This window comes from Leuciscus leuciscus, assembly GCF_965113295.1.
Source record: "Leuciscus leuciscus genome assembly, chromosome: 9".
Lineage (NCBI taxonomy): Eukaryota > Metazoa > Chordata > Actinopteri > Cypriniformes > Leuciscidae > Leuciscus > Leuciscus leuciscus.
In genome coordinates this window covers 7,286,495-7,309,248 of record NC_138733.1, presented here as the reverse complement: position 1 = coordinate 7,309,248, position 22,754 = coordinate 7,286,495, and the positions used below count along the sequence as shown (strand labels likewise).

The window sequence follows — 22,754 nt, the reverse complement described above, 5'->3', positions numbered from 1 at the left end:
TAAACATCCGCTCACTTAAAAATAAATCACTTCTAGTCAACGACTTAACCACAAACAGCCTAGATTTTATGCTTCTAAATGAAACCTGGCTAGAAGACAGCTGCAGTGCAACAGTCCTCAATGAAACATCCCCTCCTAACTTTACTTTTATGAGTGTCTGCAGAGCTGTTAAGAGAGGTGGGGGTCTAGCTGCTCTTTTTAAAGATATCTATCAATGTAAGCAAATATAATTTGGGAATTACCCGTCTTTCTGCTGACTCTGTTGATTTTCTCCTTGATTCTTTTAACTCAAAAGTTTAAAGTGTAATTGATGATATTGCTCCTGTGAAAGTCAGGAAGAAGAGTGGCAGACAAAAAGCACCTTGGAGAAACTCAACAGCAGTGCAAAATATGAAAAGACAATGCAGAAAAGCAGAGCGCATGTGGCGGAAGACAAAACTTGTAGTCCATTATAACATCTACAAAGACAGCCTTCATGCTTTCAATATGGAACTAGGCAAAGCTAGACAGACTTACTTCTCAAATATTATAAACAGCTATTTAAACAACACACGCACTCTTTTTGCGACTGTAGAGAGCAGGGCTCCAGACTAACTTTTTTCACCTCCGTCCTGGAACCGTCCTGAAAAACTATTTGAACCGTCCTAAAGTGAATGTCAACCGTCCCAAAATAAACATGTTGTTTCTGTACTTTGTTATTATCATCTATAGTTGTTAGTTACATAATAAAAACACCATTCAAATGTTTATGATATATTTTATTATATTTATTTAGCTCCATTCAAAGTAGTTATCTGTAAACAGGTAAAAAACAGATTTAATAAAAAAATAACAGGAGTTAAATGCTTTATGTATTCATGCAGAACAAATTTTTTTTTCTTCTTTTTTACATATACGAAAAATAACAAATACATACAGCTCAAAACGTTTTTGAGTTGGTTGGATTAAAAAATAACAAATAAATACAGGTGACTACATATCTCAAAAATATCATCATTCTTTATTCTTTCAAGCAGCAGACATATTTATTTGTATGAATTAAATATAATGAATCATTATTAAAGCTATTAACGAGCAGTGAATGCTTTTCTCTTTTTCTTTTGTTGCTTGATAAATATTAAGGACACAGACCGCATTAGGTTTATTACCCACTGTCACTTTAAGACATCATGTCCAATGACATGCGGATCCAATGCACTGATGCACATAGATACACTCACAACTGTTTAAGACATAACCGACATAGTTTACGTGAATACTCTCCAAAACGGACATTTAGACATATTTGTGTGCATTTGTCCACTCAGACACGAAAGAGAGCTCAGTTCAGCACGCTTCGGGTCGGGTGTGTGCGCACAGAAAACCGTACCGAATAGAGCTCTTTTTTTGCGTCGTCACTCTTATTCAGATCTATATGTCTGCTCTACTCATTCTCCCAGACGTTTAAGTTTTTTAACGTTTTATGAGACATGCAGGATTCAGCGCATGTCAGCCCGTGTGCCGCTGGGTAGATCAGCACGTTACAGTACAAATGTGCGCATCAAACGCAGGACATCAGTTCTGACTGGATCGCTTCCCAAATCGTCACTATCTAACATTTTTGTCTAGTTTTTATTCGTTGACGAAAATGTCAATAGATTTTTGTCATGGTTTGTGTCATTCAAAACTAGTTTTATTTAGTTATCGTCTCGTTTTTGTCTGTGAAAATAAGCCATGTGAGATGTACCGCGAAACAAGTCTCCGGGTGAGTAGCTGGCCAGTGATAGTAACTAGTAAGATTTACTTAATAAAATCCTCGTAACAATTTGCACAAGTATATTTTAAGTAAATTTTACTGCTATAATATCAAGTACAACTTAAGTGTCATTATCAAGTAAAATCTACTTAGTATTGAACGTAACGCTCATGAAGAAATTAAGTAAAAATTACCTATTTACATTTCATTTAGAAGCTATATTTATTTAAAGTAATTAAGTAAAGTTTATTTATTGTTTTATAATTAGGAAGCTTGCTTTTATGAAATTATGAAGTAAATCTTACCATTTAATGAAGTAAATAAGTAGATTTTATTTACATTTTTTTGTTTTCATTTACTTAGTTTTATGAAATTATAATACTCCCTATAATTATGTAAACATTGCTAATTTTTATAAATAATCCTGAACATAAATAAATGAACATTTTCTCTATATTTTTCACAAATCACACAATTTAAATACAATTAAACAGTTTATTTCAGTCATCAAAAATTGTTCTTCATACAAAAATGGACATTCACAGTCATCTCTTGACACAGGTGCATTCAGTAAAACTTCAGAATTATACTGTAACCCTTGTTTTAAACATAAAAATGTATTTAAAAACAAATTCATGCAAAACATTCAACATTCAAAAGAGCACTCTGAAATAGTGAACTTAAAGGGTTAGTTCACCCAAAAATGAAAATTCTGTCAGTAATTACTCACCCTCATGTTGTTCAAGCCCGTAAGACCTTCGTTCATCTTCAGAACACAAATTAAGATATTTTTTATTAAATCTGAGAGCTGTCTCACTCCTCCATAGGCTTCTAAGGGATTGGAACTTGCTGGCCCAGAAAATTTATTAAAAACATCGTTAATATAGTCCAAGTGACTACAGTGGCTCAATCTTAAGTTTATAAAGCGACGAGAATACTTTTTGTGAGTTCACGTAGTAAAAGAGCGTAGCGCTTCTGTGTTGTACGTCACACGTAGGCTCACTATTGGCCGACGCTGGTCATGTGTGTGATGTGTGTGGCGTATAACACAGATGCGCTACGCTGTTTTACTACGTTAAAAAAACTCGAGGTCCATAGAGAAGGAAATGAATAGTGGAATAAAGTCGTTATTTTTGTCTGTTTTTTTCACACAAAAACTATTCTCGTCGCTTTATAAACTTAAGATTGAGCCACTGGAGTCACTTGGACTATATTAACTCTATATAACTTAATCTCTTTAATACATTTTCTGGGCCAGCAAGTTATAGTGTCTTAGAAGCCTATGGAGGAGTGAGCCAGCTCTCAGATTTAATCAAAAATATCTTAATTTGTGTTCCGAAGATGAACGAAGGTCTTACGGGGTTGGAACAACATGAGGGTGAGTAATTACTGACAGAATTTTCATTTTTGGGTGAACTAATCCTTTAAAGAATACCATTACAACTTTAATGTATTAAAACATCAACAGCTGAATGTTTAAACAATTCTATCATACCATAGCATTTACAACAACTTCATCTTTAAAGGGATAGTTCACCCAAAAATGAAAATTCTGTCATCATTTACTCTCCCTCAAGTTGTTCCAAACCTGTATGATTTCCTTTCTTCTGCTAAACACAAAAGAAGATATTTTAAAGAAAGTCGGTAACCAAACAACTGATGGACCCCATTGACTTCCATAGTAAAAAAATAAAAAATACTATGGATGTCAATGGGGACCAGCAACTGTTTAATTACCAGCCTTCTTTAAAATATCTTCTTTTGTGTTTAGCAGAAGAAAGGAAATCATACAGGTTTGGAACAACTTGAGGGAGAGTAAATTATGACAGAATTTTCCTTTTTGGGTGAACTATCCCTTTAGTCTTTGAACTTTTGGGGAGAGTTTAAGAAGGATGGATACATCGATTGGATCTCGATGTTTGAAGTTCTCCATCAGCACCATGGACGACCAGTATTTTAATGATGTGCTGAGTGATGTCACTGTAGCTGTCCTCCTGCATACAGTTTAGAAGAAAAAATATAATTATTTTGAGAAACAAAAATAGAAAGTGACTTCAGCTATTTGGCCCATGGATCAACTTATCGCACGATGCTTTTAGAAACGCAGCCCTGCTTATTTTGAGACCTCATTCATGCACGATTTAGTGCGATTGAAATATTCTAGCTTTATGTGTAGACGTTCCTGGGAAATATTCAGTAAGAAAATTTAAACTTTTCCATAGTCAACAGTATAACGTTAACGTTACTTCAGCAGGAAAGCAGTTAACGTTAATTTTAAGGCCTAATATTAGCAAGCTAACTTAGCAGTTAACGTTACAACGGTATCCAATCAGTTTGAAAATTTTACACGAAAAACAGTGCTTTCCGAATCTATAAAACTACTGAAAACTTTTCCGATTAAATATAAGTTAACCAATGTAGGAAGTGAAACGTAAGGGTTATAGTGCTAATAACGTTAATGTACAATGGATAACCCAGACGCGTTAACTTACAACTTACAGTAATAATGAGGTCATGTTATAAGATGAGCATTAATGTTTATTGAGTCAAGTAAACAAGAATCATCAAAATCCACACAGACCCATGTTTTATTAAATGTAAAACAGAAAGACAAACTTACCTCAAACACGACAAAAAGCAGCCACGCAGCAGCTCACCAATCCGTCTGACCCAAAGTGGCAGTTAGACTGTCGTGTCTTCTTGTCCAAACACGCATGTGCGGATTCAAACGCGCTATACTTTTCGATTAAAATTTACTTAAAATTACTATGTTTATGTGAAGTGACTATAAAATGTTTAAATATTACAAGCAAATATATAATAAGATTTACTCTTTCCAACCAGTTAATTTATTACATGAATTAAATGTGTAGATATTTAAAATTTTACTTAGAAAATTCTAGTTCTCATTGAATTTTAATTTTATAAAGTAAAAATTATGAAGGTTAATTTAATATATATTACTATACCAAAAAGTTCGTTTTTACAGTGTAGTAACCGCATGAGAAGACGCGCTCCGTTGTAGTCAGCGCTTGGTCGGTTAATTTTGGCATTTTCTAAGTAAGTTACCCTAATAGGCTAGTAATAAATGAATACACATACAAAAATGTCTTTCGTCCTGTAGGCGTCCTGGAGAATATTTCTGTTCGTCCTAAACACATTTTCTATCGTCCCCAGGACGATAGGACGCCGTTAGTCTCGAGCCCTGGTAGAGAGACTGACAAACCCCCCAAGCCAGATTCCCAGTGAAATGCTCTCAGACAACAAGTGCAGTGAGTTTGCTTCTTTCTTCTCTGAAAAAATCAATAATATCAGAAAGGTGATCAGCACATCCTTGAGTTGTGCTGGGGTCAGACAGATCAGACCACCTGAGAAAGTAGTTACTATGTCTGATTTCAAAGAAATTGATGGCAAAATTTTGGAAGAAACCGTACAGCACCTTAAAACATCAACCTGCGCTCTTGACACACTTCCCACATCTTTTTTCAAAAGTGTGTTTAACTTAGGGGTCGACCGATTAATCGGCCGATTTTTGGGATTTTTTTACATAATCGGCATCGGCCAATATCCAGTATATCAAGCCGATTATTAGGCAGGCGCATCTGTGGGCAGCCTAGTGTTGTTGTTGTTGTGGTACACGTGTTCGACGCACGCTGCGCCTAGAGTCATTCTCCAGCAGAGTGAGCAGACCTCATCCAGTGCCTAAGGAAGGAGCCAAGTTCCTTGGAGAAAACTCCTTTATATTTAATTAAAACCTTTTGATATGTTACTGCCAACTTCGAGAAAACATATGAATAGGCAACATGACGTTCGGCTACTTTGGATATTGATAGCGTAGTTGAGGTTGCATTAGCACAGCAGAAGGGTTGCTATCATGTCACAATAAGCAAGCAAGAATTTTGCAATTACAGACAGAGAATCTGACACTTTTATTTGTTCTGTTTTGTGTGTCTTATATTTGAGAGGGTTTTCACTCAATGCAGAGAAATAAGTAATAAAAAAGTGACCAACGCACTATAGGTTAGTGAAGGACTGGCTTTGCTTTGCTAGCGTCATCGCTAGGGTTGGGTAGCTACAGACAGACCCGGTGCTAATACGGCACTGGTGCCTTAACGACCGTTATTTACCGGACCGAATATCAATGCGGATTTCTGTGCTTCATTTCGGTGCTACTGTTATGCCTGTGCTTCTCTTGGATGCTCTGAAAACGGACGTTAGAAACTTGACGCTAGTCAGCAGTTAACTTTAGCATACTGTTAGCTAGTAGCTGGATTAAACACGGTTAAAATGCTGGCCAAACAGTGTAATGTGTGACTGTATTTCACTGTAGAATAGGGGTGGAACGGTACATGTATTCGTGTTGAACCGAGACGGTACGGGCGTCACGGTTCGGTGTATAAATTTACACGGAGAATACATGGTATAAAAATAAATAAAACTTGCGTGCAAATTAATTCATGTAATGCGGAACTACTGTTAGATACGCGGGTTCTTTGGGGACACCTAATCTAATCTGAAGCAGACTGCGATGTAAAGATTGCAATGCTGGAATATGGTGTGTTTGTGGGAGAGAGGGAGGGAGAGGGAGAGGGGCGCGATCGAAAAGTCGCGTGTGTTTAAAGTCGCAAAGTGTTTACTTATATTTGTGTGTGTGTGTGTGGGAGAGGGAGAGGGAGAGGGGCGCGATCGAAAAGTCGCAAAGTGTTTACTTATGTGTGTGTGTGTGTGTGTGTGTGTGTGTGAGAGAGGCGCGGATGCGATCGAACAGTGGAAACATAAAAACATACTCCGTCATTTTGTTTAAACAAGACATCATTCAAACTGCAAAGTGTTTAAGTTACTGTTAATTAAAATTTTAAGGAAAACAAATATATTAATCTGAAATGTAGCAAATGAATTTTCAATTCATTCAGGTACAATTACCAAACATATCTCAAGGTCACAACAAGTGCAGATTGGTCAAGTGTTCAATAAATGTTTTTGTTGAGAAATCTTGTCTATCTTAAGTAATTATTTATGTTACATTTTATCTTTCAAATAGAGGTTAAAAACAAGCACATAATCGGCCAAAATAAATCGGCAGCATTAATCGGCCATCGGCCGACCCGGATTTCAAAAGATCGGCATCGGCCTGAAAAAACCCATATCGGTCGACATCTAGTTTAACTGTTTAGAAGCAGATCTTCTAGAAGTGGTAAATGCCTCACTTCTCTCTGGGAGTTTTCCAAACTCCCTGAAAACTGGTTGTCAAGCCCCTCCTGAAAAAGAGCAATCTGGATAATACCATATTAAGCAACTATAGACCGATCTCAAATCTTCCTTTCATAAGCAAGATCATTGAAAAAGTTGTCTTCAATCAGCTGAACAAATTCTTATGCTCGAATGGATACTTTGACAATTTTCAATCTGGTTTCCGACCGCACCACAGCACAGAGACCGCGCTCATAAAGATAATAAACGATATTCGCTTAAAGGTGAACTAAGTAACTTTTTTTACCTTAACTGAACAGCTTCGGAGTCATTGGAATGGTTATATTACTTATTTCGGGTTGAATGGTGGTTGTTTCGCACCCCCCTGGTGCCCGTGAGCGGAAAATACGCACTTGCAACTTTGAGCCGGCGGGCCGCCGGCCGCTGCGTCAGGAAGTCTCGCGTGATATCAGGTCTCGCGATGTAAACAATTGCTTTACGGCCAAAAGAAATCTGCTAAAATGCTGTCATTATTGCGCTCCCTCACGCTGTCCGAACCTGAATGAAGAAGACGTTTTACAGAACGTCCCATCTGCTTTGATGTCGTTGATCTATAGCCTCTGGTGTCTGAGAATCAACAACGAGTTTTTACGACAGTGTTGTCAAATATCTATTCCGAAGCTGTGGGGGGAGCTCTAGAGAGAAACCTGCGAGCAAAAAGCGAGAATACAGCGAAGAAGTCCCGAAGCTACTAAGTGCTGCTTTAAATACTGATTCAGGCAAATTATCAGTGCTGGTACTACTCGACCTCAGTGCTGCATTTGACACTGTCGATCACAACATTCTTCTTGACAGGCTGGAAAACTGGGTGGGGCTTTCTGGGATAGTCCTAAAATGGTTCAGGTCATACTTAGATGGGAGAGTTTATTATGCGACTATAGGAGACCATAAGTCTGAGTGGACATCCATGACATGCGGAGTCCCTCAAGGCTCGATTCTTGCGGCACTCCTGTTCACCCTGGGGGGTTTTGTATGGGCGGTTTGGACGACAACACACATGCATTATATAATTGCATTGCATATAATGTGTGCTGGTCAACTAGTCTAAAATTAAGAAACCCCTAGAACACAGTAAAAAAAACCATAAAAAAATATAAAAACATAGGAACATTGTGTACAATTAAGATAGGCTAATTTATTTATTTTCCAATATCCAAATATGATACTAAATACCACAGGGAAAAGGGCTTCTATTTGTGACGTGCTGTCTGCATTTGAACATTGCACATTTTAAACAGGACACGCATTAGCTGAATAAATGTTAGCCAATACAAACACATTTATATAAAACATTTGACAATGAATAGACAGGAGTCCAATGATAACGAATCACTTATTCTAAAAATAATATAAAGTATAAGTTCCGAATCCGACATATAATGAGGGCTGTTAACAGTAAAACGTCCGTCATTTAACGAATTTTAAAAGCAGGGATGGATAATACAAAATGCTTTTTGACAGAAAAAAAAACAAGCAAGAACAAAATTTAAACTTAGCCCGTCAATTTTCATTTTACAATGATCTTATGTCTGTGTGCGCGTCCGTGTTTGTGAGAGCTCGCGCAGCACTGATACAACGGTACTTTTTAATCCATAAGTAACTAACGCGCTAGTTTTCATACAAAATAAATGTAACATTATTAGGTACTTTAGTTATAATTAACACAATGTAACACATACGTTTCTCAACACTGAGAATGAATGAATAAATAAACGCCTGTTTCTCCAGACTCGCGCTTATTAGGCTAATCCACAAATCACAGCACTTTCATAATCACTAAGCCTGATAGCGATTTCAAGATTTATAGTTCAGCATTACTTGAGCATTTTATTATTTGCATGACTGAATGATGTCTTCCTCTTTTCTGAGTGACCATGAATAACTTAACGGAGTATTTTAAGATAATCCATGCGATCTGTGTGATCATCGAATCCATAAGATTTAGGGCGCTTTCACACTAGCACTTTTGGTGTGCACCCGGGTTCGAATGATGTCAGAGTTCGGTTCGTTTGGATGATGTGAACGCTGTTTTCCAAACTCAGGTGCGCACCCGCGAACCGTACTCGAGTCCGCTTAAAAAGGCGGTCTGGGGTACGGTTCATGTGAACTCGGGTACGGTTCGCTGCTGATATGAACGCAATCGTACCAAATCGCGGAAGTGAACCGCTATTGATGACGTATAATCTGGTGCGTGCCTGCGTGCGTGTGTGTTTAACAACTGTAAAAGGGTCTATATACACTTACCTTGACGAAAAGCGGGATTGACGCACTGCAAGCAGAGAGATGATTTCTGCTTGCCTCCACAAAAATTGTCTTCGGCAGGCGGGCGGACATCCCGCTGTCTTTGGAACGGTTTTAATACTTTTGCGGCAGACAGACGCAAGTGTGTTTCTGTATCTTTTCTTTGAAAACAAAACCAAAGGTTCAAAAAAAGAAGAACAAATGTGAAGCGAGCAATTCTATCCATTTTGACGCCTTTTCATAGCGAGTACGCGCCAGCTGCAGCTTGATGACGTAAGCGTACCGCGGTTTGGATACAAATAATATAATGTGAACACAGTCCATCGGGGGCAGGGGGAGGGGGGAGCAATCGAACTCGGGTTCGGAACAGGCAATCGAACCAAGTGTGAAAGCACCCTAAGTTAACTCAACCATCAACTTTCCACATCGACCCCAGGCCGTTTACCTTCAGGAGTCAGAAGTACCGCGACCACTGTACTGTCCTCGCTTATGACATCAGTCAGACGGCGGCCGCGGGAGTGGAAGGGGAATCGAGCGGGAATCTTTATTGGTGTCGATTTTCAGTCTCTTTTTAATGATAGGCCTTACGCATCTGTCAATCATCCCCGCTTGCTATTTGGGGAATGAACTCAGCGCTATGATTGGTCGAACTCTTCTTCTTTTGCTGTAGCTTGATTTGAGGACAGCGCGTGCACAGAGGCGTCACCAGGTTTTTGCGTAGTTTAGAGTGACAAATCGTACCAGCGTACTTTGAAGTCAAAATGCGTATCCGCTACGCAAAATGCGTACAGGTTGGCAGGTCTGCTAACATGAATCATGATCATTATAAAGGTTTCTTAAATGACAAAACACATTCACTTGTATGTATTTAAGAATAAAAATATTTAAAAAAATATACGATTACAGCCCCATTGACTCCCTGTGCCAATGCATTGATGAAGTCAACAGTTGGATGTGGCAAAACTTTCTTCAGTTAAACAAAGACAAAAACAAAAGAGAAAGTTCTCAAGGTGAACGCATACCTTCACTCTAGGGGTCAAACAACTAACAATCAAGCCAGGAATAAACAAGGAGTAATTATATCAAGACCAAACGAGGAACTAATTGAGCTAATTAACAAGCCACAGGTGAATGAGATGAAACAAAGAACCACATGGGAAAGCTGTGTCAACTGAAGATGCAAACAGAAAGTGAACAATCAAAACAGAACTAAACCCTGATAATGAAACCCAGTTAAAATGTTTTTCTCCAGAGTGAATGCGCAGGTGACTTTTTAAACCGGTTGCATCTCTGAAACTCTTCTCACACTGAGTACAGTGGTATGGCTTCTCTCTGAAGTCGCTCATGTGATTTTAGGTGCTTTAACCGATTGAAACTCTGGTCATAGGATGAGCACTTGTAAGGATTTTCTCCTGTATGAAAACTTTGGTGATGTCTCAGTTGTTCAGCTCTAGTAAAGCTCTTCCCACATTATTTTTTTTCATTCATGAGATTCGTTCAAAAAGCTTATAAATCCATTGAAGTCATTGAATAATTAATTCAAAACTTGGAAAAATAATTTAAATATTTAAAAATTTTGTCTATAAATAAAAATACTGTATTGCAACAATTGGCTTTTTGTCGGAGCCTCTAGTAAATGACATGTTATTTGGTTAAATTGCTCCAGAAAGGGCGCCATTACTTTGACAATACAAATGTACAAATTTGTCACACCAATCAGGTACCTGAAAACATACTAACTGGATGAATGGATATGCTTTGCTCACTGTGACACTTGGACAACGCTTATCTATATGATTCACTATAGAGCTTGAATGTCTTAACCCTCAGGTTGTGTTCGAAACTGTAACACTTTTTTTGTTCCCAGTCAAAAATGACCGGCCTATAAAAAATAGCTTATAAATCACTTCTTATGCTCACCCAATATTGGATTCAATCTTTATGTCAACTTGCTCTCTTTCAATTAGGACTGGTTTTATATTTCTATTTGCATCTGATTAATCGTAGGCCTCATTTATCTGAGAGTATGCACCTCATTTTTTGAGCAAAAAAAAGCATAATTTTTTAATATATTTTTATAATTTTGAAAATATTAAATAAAATATGGAAAAAAAATGGCACTGTTGATCACACTAGTCTACTTTAATTTTTCACATGTTTTAATCTTTAATGTTTTGAAAAACTTTTATTTTGTACAAAATGGCAGTCACACTTGTGGTTTCCCCGGTCAAAAATGAACATACAAAAACCATTTGAGAAGTAGGTATACCCTTTGTGAACAAAGTCACTAAGTTTCAGTCCAATGGGATAACATTAACTAGTATGTTCGGGAAAAAGAAAATCTTCTCTGGGTCAAAATGACCCGAACACCACATTAGTGCGCCTCCTCTCCAGTATGAACGATATGAGGGCATTTACTCTGGAGCTGGTTAATGTTAAACTCTATAATCGGAACGTCTCTCACCTGCAGACTGGTAATATACGGCATCCGGAGAAAATATTCCACATCTGTCCTTCATTCACGATCGTTAACCGCGTCACTTACAGCCTGAACTGGTGAAAGTTTCTGCTCGTCTTGTCTCTCTTCGGCGCAGGCGCAGTGCGCGATGTCATCATGTTTCTTAAAGGGGCCGCATGTTATACCATTGTATTCAAAGAGTTAGTTCATTTAGTAAGTCAATAGTCAGGGACAGTAAGGCTATCGATTTCCCTGCTTTTTAAAGTAAGGTTATCTAATTAGAAATAAAATTTTGAACACTTTGCTATAATTTCTCTGTCTGTAACTAGTCAAAAATCTATCTTTTTTGTTGACAAACTTTATTTGTCTAAAATCTACCCATCAATAACTTGGTCATGGAGCAGTTGCGTAATGTCACATTTACAATCAAGCTGATATTCTGGAAAACAGAGGAAAATTGCATATTTGTCACCCCAATATCTTGAATATCTGAGTCCAGCAGTGAATAACTCTTTTCACAAACACATATTAGACTTTTTTTTTCTTTTTTTTTTTTTTTACAATCACAGTTAAAAGCTTTTTGTCAAGACAAGTTTTTTTTTATTTTTATAAATGCATGTACTATCAGAAAACAATATAGTAAACTTAGAAAATAAGTATGACATAATGATTGAATATGATTTCACTTTTCAAACTTCAGTTAGTGTGTAATGTTGCTGTTTCAGCATAAACAACATCTGCAAAGTTACGACGCTCAAAGTTCAAAGAAAAGGTAGATATTTTATTTTACAGAAATCACTTTTTAATTACTACAACAAATGGCTGGAAGGGACTACACAACATTCCTCCCGGGTTAGTGACACCATGAACCCTCAAATTTACATATACCCCGCCCCCTGAACACGATTTATAGATTATCAAGACAGAATATGCTAATCAATGACTAGAAGATAACTACACATAAGCTACATAAATTCACCAATTAACCATTCAGACATGTTATCAACATGTTGTCACTTCTTCCTGAGTCTCTACATCTTTCTGACTCCAGTTTGAACATAAAAGTCTAAAAGTTTTTGACATTTTCAGTGCATGTCTGTGTGAGGTAAAAGGACACAACCTCTTGAAGCTCCGCTCTCTGTGCCGGGAGCAGCAGCTCATTTGCATTTAAAGGGACAGACACAAAACGGTGTGTTTTTGCTCACCCTCAAAAAGGGACAATTTTAACATGCTATATAAAAAAATATATGTGGGGTATTTTGAGCTAAAACTTCACATACATAATCTAAGGACATCAGAGACTTATTTTACATCTTGTGAAAAGAGCATTATACCACCCCTTGAAATCTTTCTAGTCTTTCATTAATAAAAAAATAATAAAATAAAAAAAATAGACAATCTCAATATTTCATCTTGCAGAATTTACCTGAATGTATATGATATAAAAACTGATGTTGATCACTTGCAACAGTTTTTCATGTGAATGAGAAGGCTTGATACATGTCTAAAACTCTTCTCACACCGAGTACAGTCGTACGGCTTCTCTCCAGTATGAACTCGCTCGTGTGATTTCAGAGATCCAGACTGAGTGAAACTCTTGTCACAATATGAGCACTTGTAAGGTTTTTCGCCAGTATGAATTCTTTGGTGATGTTTCAGATTGTCAGCTCTAGTAAAACTCTTTCCACAGAGAGAGCACAACTGAGGCTTAACAACTGTATGAACAGTAAGGTGTTTTTTGAGATATGATGGTGAAATAAAATCTTTTCCACACTGAGTACAGTGATATGGCTTTTCTCCAGTATGAATTCTTTGGTGCAGTTTCAGATGACTAGATTTAGTATAACTCTTCCCACAGTCACAACACACATGATCTCTCACTTCATTATGTGTTTTCTGGTGCTGTTTAAAACTGTTCAGTCTTGAAAAACTCTTTCCACAGAGAGAACACACATAAGGCCTCTCGTCTGAATGAACTTTCATGTGTGTTTTTAGACGTGATGACAAAATAAACTCTTTACCACACTGATCACAGTTAAATGGTTTTTCTCCAGAGTGACTACGCAGATGAATTTTGAGTAAGGATGAAGATGTGTAACTCTTTCCACACTGAGTGCATGTATACGGTTTCTCTCCAGTGTGAATTCTCATGTGTGTCTTAAGGTTTCCTTTTTGACTGAAACTCTTTCCACACTGAGAGCAGGAGTGCAGCTTTTTGGCTTTTGTTTCTTGAGTTTTGAAGTCACAGTGTTTAAAGTCTTCTTTCAGTTCTTCTTTTAGCTCTGTTACTTCCATCTGATCTAGAATGAACATATCAAGTAGTTATAATCAGTTTAAGGAGGATCATTTCAAGGAAAATTCAAGTGAACAAGCAGACAACAAGAGAATAGGTTTCTGTCTGTGTGAGTATACAGTATCAGATCTTTGATGTTGAAGGTTTGTTATATAATTCTCATTAATATGAATAATTAAAATGTATGACACATTGCTATATGCAAGGTTAGGATCATTTAGTTGAATTTCTAAATCATTTATCATCAATATACTAATTATTTCACAGCCACCAAAGCAGTCAACAATGAAGAATCAAGAATGGACACCAACCTATTTGTTCCTCAGTATCTTCATGTTTTATTCTGGATGGTTCTGGATCCCTCATGTCTTCAATCTCCTCTTTAATAAACTCCATCTTTAACAGTCACACAGATTTCAGCTGCAACTCCTGGAGTTTGTCCTTCTCTTGTAGGATGATGGGAATATTCCCAGTATTTATTGGTGAACTGTTGTGGGAGGGGCTTCACTGCAGGTGTGAACTGTGATCACTGTGTGATACTGACGCCCACAGGACAAGACCTGGAATTGGAAAGTTACTGGATTTATAATGAACTAAATTAATTACTTAAAGGGATACTTCAGGATTTAGCAGTAAGCTTTGTATTAGTAGAAAACCTGTAGTATTTTCGAATTACCGTGCTTTCCACCCTCATATCCCCCTGAGAGGAGAGATTTATGTATTTTTTGTCTGGAAAAAATCCTCCGATGACACAAAAATCGTAATTTTGCGTCATCGGAGGATTTTTTGGCCAGAGGCTAAAGACTACAGCCAGTAGGAGGGGCTGTCCCGCATGTCTTTCTTTGGAAGGTAAGCTAGCAGGCTCTTGTTCTGTGGAGAAAGCTGAGTAGTAGGAGAAAGCTGAGTAGTAGGGGTTACCATCCTCTTTTTCCCGGACATGTCCGGCCGTCGAGATCGTCCAAAATGTCCGGGATTCGGCTTTTGCTTTCTGCAGTCACCATTCATTGTTTACATGCAAACCTTTTGTTTCAATCTAACTAAATTCATTCCGATTGGTGAATCTGAATGCAGCGTTTACATTTCTTCTACATAAAAGACCTATTTTAAATACACATTCATCTTTCCAGAGGTGAAGTATCCCTTTAATAGTTAAGTGAACATATTTGATGTTAGAAATAGTGTTTTGACAAAGTTGTATATTATCATCATATAAAACACAGGGCTTGACTTTCAGCGCGGGATTGCGGGTATTGCGCATAATTTTAATAATTCCCGCAGGTCTCCCACTTATAATGCGGGAAATTCCCGCAAACATTGATTCACTTTAGTCTGTAGGTTGTATTAGTAAATTAATCCACACAGATTATAAAATCAAATCAGTCAAATTTTTAAAACTGTCTGCGAGACGCAATTTCTCAAACAGCGTGAGTGATTCAGCGGTGCTGCGTCTTCTATCAGCTCGTTAAGTGCCGCGGGCGGCGATAATACACTCTCGCGTTTCGGGAGTCGGCATAGACGGAATTGTCACTTGCATAATCGGGCCAGCATTGCATCATGAGTAACTAAAGTTTACCATTTGCACGTCTTTAAAAGTTTTACCAGTTTAAACATTCACGCGATTTTAAACTATTCGGTACTTGCGCGCTGTCTGAGAGATGTTTCTCTGCACAGCTCGCGGGTAACAAAAGTTATTTTTCGTGGATTATATCGCTTTAACAGTCAAAAATATGCGAAAATTATGTCATTTTCGGTCTTGGTGAGTATCCTCTAAACACAGTCGGTTATGTCTTAAATAAGCATTAATCGCACGTGACCGTATAATGAAACAGGATCCGTGCACTAGCTCTTAAAGGGACAGCAGCCATACGTGTCTGTCATTAATTTGGTTGTCAAAACAACAAACCATGGCTTTAATTTTAAGGAATCAGGATTAATAGCCTATGTATTTAATTTAGTCAGGACTAAAATACTACCCAGTGTTATTTTACATTTGATTACTTTATTCAGTCTCTGTAGTATTTCTGAATACTAGTGTTAGACCTAAGTAAAAACTTCTCTCTTTTATTTCTATTTATTGGTATCTTTATTCTATTGTATTTATTTGTGCTACTTTTTTTCAATTTAATTCAAAGATTGAAATCAAGCTTCCTTGTGTTGTGTAAATTCTTAAGACCAAAATTACCCCATTGTAAAAATGCGATGAGTGAGCATACATTTAGGCGAGATAAATGTAATTAAAAAAAAGTCTAAACTCCCCCCCTCAAATAAAAAATTCCCCCCCATAAGAATCACCTAAGGGGGGATTTCCCCCCCATTTTCCAAAATGAAATTCAGGCCTTGAAACAGATCTATAGGGTCATCCGTGTCAAAACAACCAAATTTCAGAAACTTCCCCGGCTAAAATGTTTTATATTGTTAAAAAAAAATCCTAAGAAATTTACATATATGCACAGTTGAGATCTGGTTTAATAATTTTTTTCCAAAACCGCGGATAAGCAAATGTTCACGATATGATAATCGTACATGTTGATATCATGACAAACCGCCATACCGGTATACCATTACAACCCTAGCGGCAATCAAGGCAACAAACACTTTGAGGGTGGAGGGAGACAGCCTTCGCTCCAACCCATCTTGCAGGAAGGAAAGCACACCACTCAACGAATAGGTTCCACTTCAGAGCGTAAGCATGCCTTGTATTAGATTTTGTACATGCCTTAGATTTTTTGTATGTAGCCATCTGATAATAAAGGCTTATTCATTCTAAAGAGTGCCATTGTCATCCTAAAGTTTTCTTTGATGGACTAGTAAAAATCACAAGACCATAGAGCACCTTGACTGGATACTTCTCTTTTAGATGCGCTCTCTTCTATTGGACTTTGTTTGAAGATTAATTCATACCCATGTACTAGGACTGCACAATATATCGAAATTATCGAAATATCGCAAATGTATATATCGCGCTATGCATATCGCAACGGCTTGCAATAACTGGGGTCATGAACAAAAGACAAAGAGAAAATCACTCACTGCTCTTGGCTGAATAACTTTTGTAGCTTTAATAATAATCAGTATTTAAATCATGCAGTGAAAACTAAGCAGTGTTTTATTTTTACATTTGATTATTCCGTTTCTGTTGTTAAATAACCCTAATGTAGGATAACCTGAAACCCTGAACCCAGTGGTTTACACCGATGTTAAAATAACACTTCTTATGCTACAGTAAAACACTGTTTCAAAATCGATTCATCGATGCATCGCGATTCTCTCTCCAACGATTCTGGATCGATTCTGAGAATTTCAGAATCGATTCTGAACTTAGTTTTTAACCAGATATGCGATGACGCGGAGTTTGCTTTAGAAACACCCGTAATCTGCTTTCTTCCAATTCCTCACACACATACATACACCAATCAAACTTTCCGTAAAATAATCTTTCATAAATTCGGAAAGGTTGAAGCGAATTACAAGGACATTCACAGGCTTCATTGCACAGGATGCGCTGTGAGAGACTCGCGCTTTGTTTGATGTTACGTTACACTTGAAGCGTGCTGTCTCGCCTTTCGGTATTTTCCTTACAAATGCTCCACGAAGTCATCATTTATGTGGTTTGGAATGCAATAGCCTTTTATATTTAAAATATGAACCTCACTAACAGAAGGCTGCGTTCAATTTCAAATGCTGACGCGCGCTTTGTTTGTGTAGACTGCTCGCGCATGCGGCTGTGCGACTCCGTGTAAGTGGTTTAATATTGTGCAAAATTAACGTAAACACAGCCAGTTATGTCTTAAGCGATTAAACGGACAGGAAAAACCACTTTACTTCTTATATTTCAAAAGAGATCCGTGCGTGAATGCAGCTTAATAGATCTCTCGCAGTCTATGATGTCATAGTAAAAAACAACATCCTAAAGATGAAGAAAAATCACTCACAATTCTTGAATGGAAAACGTTCAGATAATCTTAAATAGGCTACTGAAAGCACTTTTTGTTTGTTTGTTATGTTTCTATGCTCCTCTTTATTATTTGCTACTTAGCCTACTTGTATGTTTTGAAGTTATATTAGTTTAAAATGCTTAACATACAACTGTTTTAAGTATTTTTTATTTATTTTTGTAATTTAAAAAAAAAAAGTACTTAATTACCTATGTAAACTAATGAATTAATAGGGAGGGGAGAGGGGAGGGGAGGGGAGGGGAGGGGAGGGGAGGGGAGGGGAGGGGAGGGGGGAGGAGTAGATAAAGAATCATTCTGGAATTGGATCAGATCGTGAGGTGACTAAAGATTTCCACCCCTAACATTACATACTGTGAATCGTTTTTTTGAATCGAGAATCGTTTTTGAATCGAAAATCGATTTTGAATCGAATCTTGAGCCTAAAAATCGATATCGAATCGAATCGTGACATTTTCTGAATCGTGCACCCCTAGTTGTTCACTTTCAGTTGTAGGGATGTTTTCTTGTCACAAAAAGAATGTGAAACATGTATGTAGGTTATATAATTTTAAATATATTTTAAAGATAATTTAAGTTTATTTTACACACTTTAAGCATTATCGTATCGCATATCGCATTATTTAATGAGTTATCGCATATCGCAGTTTTCTTCAATATCGTGCAGCCCTACCATGTACTCACATGTTACATACTGCACCTTTAACAAAAGGTTATTCTCATAAACTTAAATCATTTCAGAAAATTGTAATGTTGAAACAGAAAATGTTGTTTAGGTGGCAAAGTTATTTCGAAACAACACCAATGTCTATGGTAAAATTGTAAACTGTAAAATGCATTACATACAAAATGCAATTTTGTAAAATGCTAGCCTAAATTATTTGAACAACTTTGCAGTTCAAATGATACCAGTTTTGACAAAACAAACGCTTTTATAAAATGATGAATTTCATATTTGAGCCTAATAAATGATTATAAATGTGTTTTATCAAAAACGGCAGACAGGCTGAATGAAAATACAAATTCACTCTCTGACAGGCACTTATGGGAAAAAGCAGAAATACAGCGGTTACTCCTGAACACAAGCAGAGCTGCGCTTATAAACACTACTTTATTAGGCATTACTGAGGAAAGATAAAAGAAGATGCAATTGAAACTTTTATGAAGACAGTAATAATTTCCCTTCAGACATGCATTCAAATAAAAACTCCTTAGATCTGCACTAATTACGTGAATGGACGATTTCAGTGTCAGAAAGAGAGTTTGCAGGTGTGGTTTCTGTAGCCTTTAATAGTATTTTTAGTCATGTACTTTAACCTGAGGGGTAAAACATTAAAAACACACCTATAGGTGATTATCACATAAAGTGATGATCCTGTAGTTTGTCTGACACTAATGACGTGCTCGATGTGCCAATTTACAGAAGATCTCAGACATTACTATAATGAATGAGGTGAAAACAGGGACTTATTGAAAGAGATAAAGATTCTTTTCAGCAGCTCAGTTAAACGTTATGGCTCTGTCATTTTGTTTGGTAGACTCTTAATTTGCTAATTTTCAGTTACATGTTTTTTTTTTTTTTTTTTTTTTTTTTGTTATACCCAATTCTCATCAATCCTTAAAAATAGTTAATTCATGAGATTCGTTAAAAAATGCTCATACATCCAGTTATGGAACAAGTTAGTGAGTCATTGAATAATATGGAAGTAGAATAATGTCAAATGTTTTTGAAATAAAAAGCCTGTTGAATTGCACTACTTGAAAAAAAAATAGGCATTGCATTAACCATACTTGCATTTTAATGCATTGTATTTTTAGTGCTTACATTTTTATGGGCTGAAATTCAACATGGTTGAATATTTAAGCTGTGAATATTTCAATTAAAAACATTTCAAACACCTTTTCATTATTAAAAATTCAATAATCCATATTCACCTTTCATATTTCACTTCCAGAATATTCAAACTGTTTAAAAATACAACCAATAATATTCAACAGGCAATTTTCGGTCCATTTTATTTCGCTTTGCAAATTCGTTCCACAAATTCAGTGGTTCAAATTCGACAGTAAATTCAACATTGACGTCCAGGAACTGCAGGAAAAGCAGTAGATTGCCGAGCATACTCTCCATCTGCTGTTAGTCGACCTCACCATCAGATGGTGCAAAAGCGCTTGTTGCTGACGAAGACATTCATTCATCAAATGAAAATGATTATCTGTGTCAGTATATGCGGAAAAGATGATAAACACACAAAAGCTGTGTTTATGTTTCATTCAATAACTTCATTGTTACTTTCCCTGTGTATTCTACATGTCATCAGCTTTCTCTACCATGAACAGGACTATAATCGGTTTCCCTCAATACCTCATACTCAAGGATTTCCCTTCCGTTGATAGTGATACCAATCTTGCACCTTATTAGGGAAGTAGGCTGTAGGCTATTATATAGGCTACAGGCAAGAAGATGGACTCAGAATATGAACTTAACGCGCAAAGTTTCATGCTGAGCGTTTCGTGATATACTGGCATAAAATCAACGTATACACATATATATAGTATGCATACGTGTATTGCATTAGCTTAAACTGTCACAGCACTTGCATATTGTCCTCCTATTGTTAGATTAACTGTAAATCGCTTTGGATAAAAGCGTCTGCTAAATGACTAGCCTAAATGTAAAAATTGGCTTGACATTGGACATTCGCACATTTAGGGACCGTCTCTAAAGTTGCATACAACATTGGCATACACGTTACTAACTTCAATAGCAAACTTAAAAAATCCAAAGGGTGTGCATTATGCCTGACACTAAATTAACACTTTACAGTTGGTTTTATGACTGTAAGTCGTTCTATTCAAATGCTATCGGAGTTAGAAACGTGTATACCAAAGTCGTATACACTTTAGAGACGCTCCCTAAATGTGCGAATGTCCAACATCAAGTCATCTGTATGCCAGTCTATCACTGGGAAACGCTCAGCATTAAGCTTTGCGCGTTATTCTGAGTCCATCTGCTTGCCTGCGAGTTTGGTCTTTTACATCACTGTAGTCCATTAAGCTACGTTAAGCGTTGTATATGTCCAGCAGGGGAATCCTGAAGTATTGAGGGAAACCCTAATAGCCTGCATGCAGCACATCCACAATATAAAGTTAAGGCAACTAAACAACCAAGAGAAATATATGTCAACCTCAAAAATTTAACATTGGATCTGTATATCCGCATCGGGGAATAACATTATAATCTCGTTCACGGTAGAGAAAGATGCATGTAGGCTACACAGGAAAAGTAACCGTGAAGACACTGAATTGAACATAAAACAGCCGTCATAATAATCACAAATACACTTACATTGCTGTAAATGAGTTTTATGAATGAATGACTTCAACACGCGCTTTTGCACCATCTGCTGGTGAGGTAGACTAACAGCAGATGGAGAGTATGCTCGGCAATCTACTGCTTTTCCTGCAGTTCCTGGACATCAATGTTGAATTTACTGTCGAATTTGAACCACTGAATTTGTGGAAGCGAATTTGCAAAGCGAAATAAAATGGACCGAAAATTGCCTGTTGAATATTATTGGTTGTATTTTTAAACAGTTTGAATATTTTGGAAGTGAAATATGAAAGGTGAATATGGATTATTGAATTTTTAATAATGAAAAGGTGTTTGAAATGTTTTTAATTGAAATATTTCACAGCTTAAATATTCAACCATGTTGAATTTCAGCCCATAAAAATGTAAGCACTAAAAATACAATGCATTAAAATGCAAGCATGGTTAATGCAATGCCTTTTTTTTTTTCAAGTAGTGCAATTCAACAGGCTTTTTATTTCAAAAACATTTGACATTATTCTACTTCCATAGAATAATTCATTCAAACCGATTTTGAAAAATAATAAATAAAATATTTAGTCTATAAATAAAAAGACTGTTTTGCAAAAATTGGCTTTTTGTCAAAGCCTCTAGTGAATGACATGTTATTTGGTTTAATTGTCTGTAGAATAGTGGTTTCTATTTTAAACAAAACATCATGATTCTCAATTTATCCAGAACCCAGCTCTACAGAAAGGGTGCCATTACTTTGACGCACCAATCAGGTACCTGAAAACAAACTCACTGGATGAATGCTTATATTTTGCTCACTGTGACACTTGGACAACGCTTCTATGATTCACTACAGAGCTGTAAAGTCATAAACTCTCTCCACATTAGTGCGGCTTCTCTCCTGTATGAACTCGCTCGTGTGATTCCAGTGCAGACAAACCTTATTCACGATATGAGGGCTTGTACTGGAGCTGGTTAATGTTAAACTCTGTAATCTGGGAACATCTCTCACCTGCAGACTGGAAATATACGGCATCCAGAGAAAATATTCCACATTTGTCCTTCATTCACGATCGTTAACAGTGACATATTCAGCCTCAACTGGTGAAAGTTTCAGCTCGTCTCGTCTCTCTCGCGTCTCTCTTCTGCGCAGGCGCAGTGCGCGATGTCATCATGTTTCTTAAAGGGGCCGCATGTTATACCATTGTATTCAAAGGGTTAGTTCATTTAGTCAGGGAAAGTAAGGCTTCTTCTTCTTTGGGGTTTTAAGGCAGCTTGCATCCAATTTGTTGCATTACTGCCCCCTACTCTACTAAATTCCCTTTACACTATATTCTCTTGTCCAATCCGGTTTCTTTCGAAAAACCTACAAAATATTCCCTGCCTTTCTGTTTCTCTGCACATTCTAAAATACTTTTAACATTTGGAAATCGATTTGCCTACAAGGTTAACTAATTAGAAATAACACTTTGAACAATTTGCTATAATATTTATGGCTG

General features: G+C 36.9%; 2 protein-coding genes and 1 long non-coding RNA gene across 4 annotated transcripts in view; all 3 read right to left on the bottom strand.

The window, feature by feature from the left end:
- The window catches only part of LOC309506358 (uncharacterized protein), a 29,950-nt gene extending 7,540 nt beyond the window's left edge, over positions 1–22,410 (bottom strand). The window contains exon 1 of one of the 2 annotated variants that reach the window (XM_082180243.1): positions 22,268–22,410. The gene's annotated coding sequence lies outside the window, so the exon portion shown is untranslated. Of the gene's footprint in view, positions 1–11,690; positions 11,710–22,267 lie in introns of those variants that run through there. The other variant, XM_082180244.1, reaches the window with a different exon arrangement.
- LOC309506454 overlaps positions 1–22,754 on the bottom strand; it is a 189,227-nt gene that overhangs the window by 8,868 nt on the left and 157,605 nt on the right. The window lies entirely within an intron of this gene.
- On the bottom strand, positions 12,311–14,670 carry LOC309506359 (uncharacterized protein). The gene is made up of 2 exons (XM_082180245.1): positions 14,289–14,670; positions 12,311–13,984 (listed from the first exon to the last, which is right to left on the bottom strand). Exons 1-2 carry the CDS (start codon positions 14,371–14,373, stop codon positions 13,143–13,145), a joined length of 927 nt encoding a protein of 308 aa, XP_082036371.1. The 5' UTR covers positions 14,374–14,670; the 3' UTR covers positions 12,311–13,142.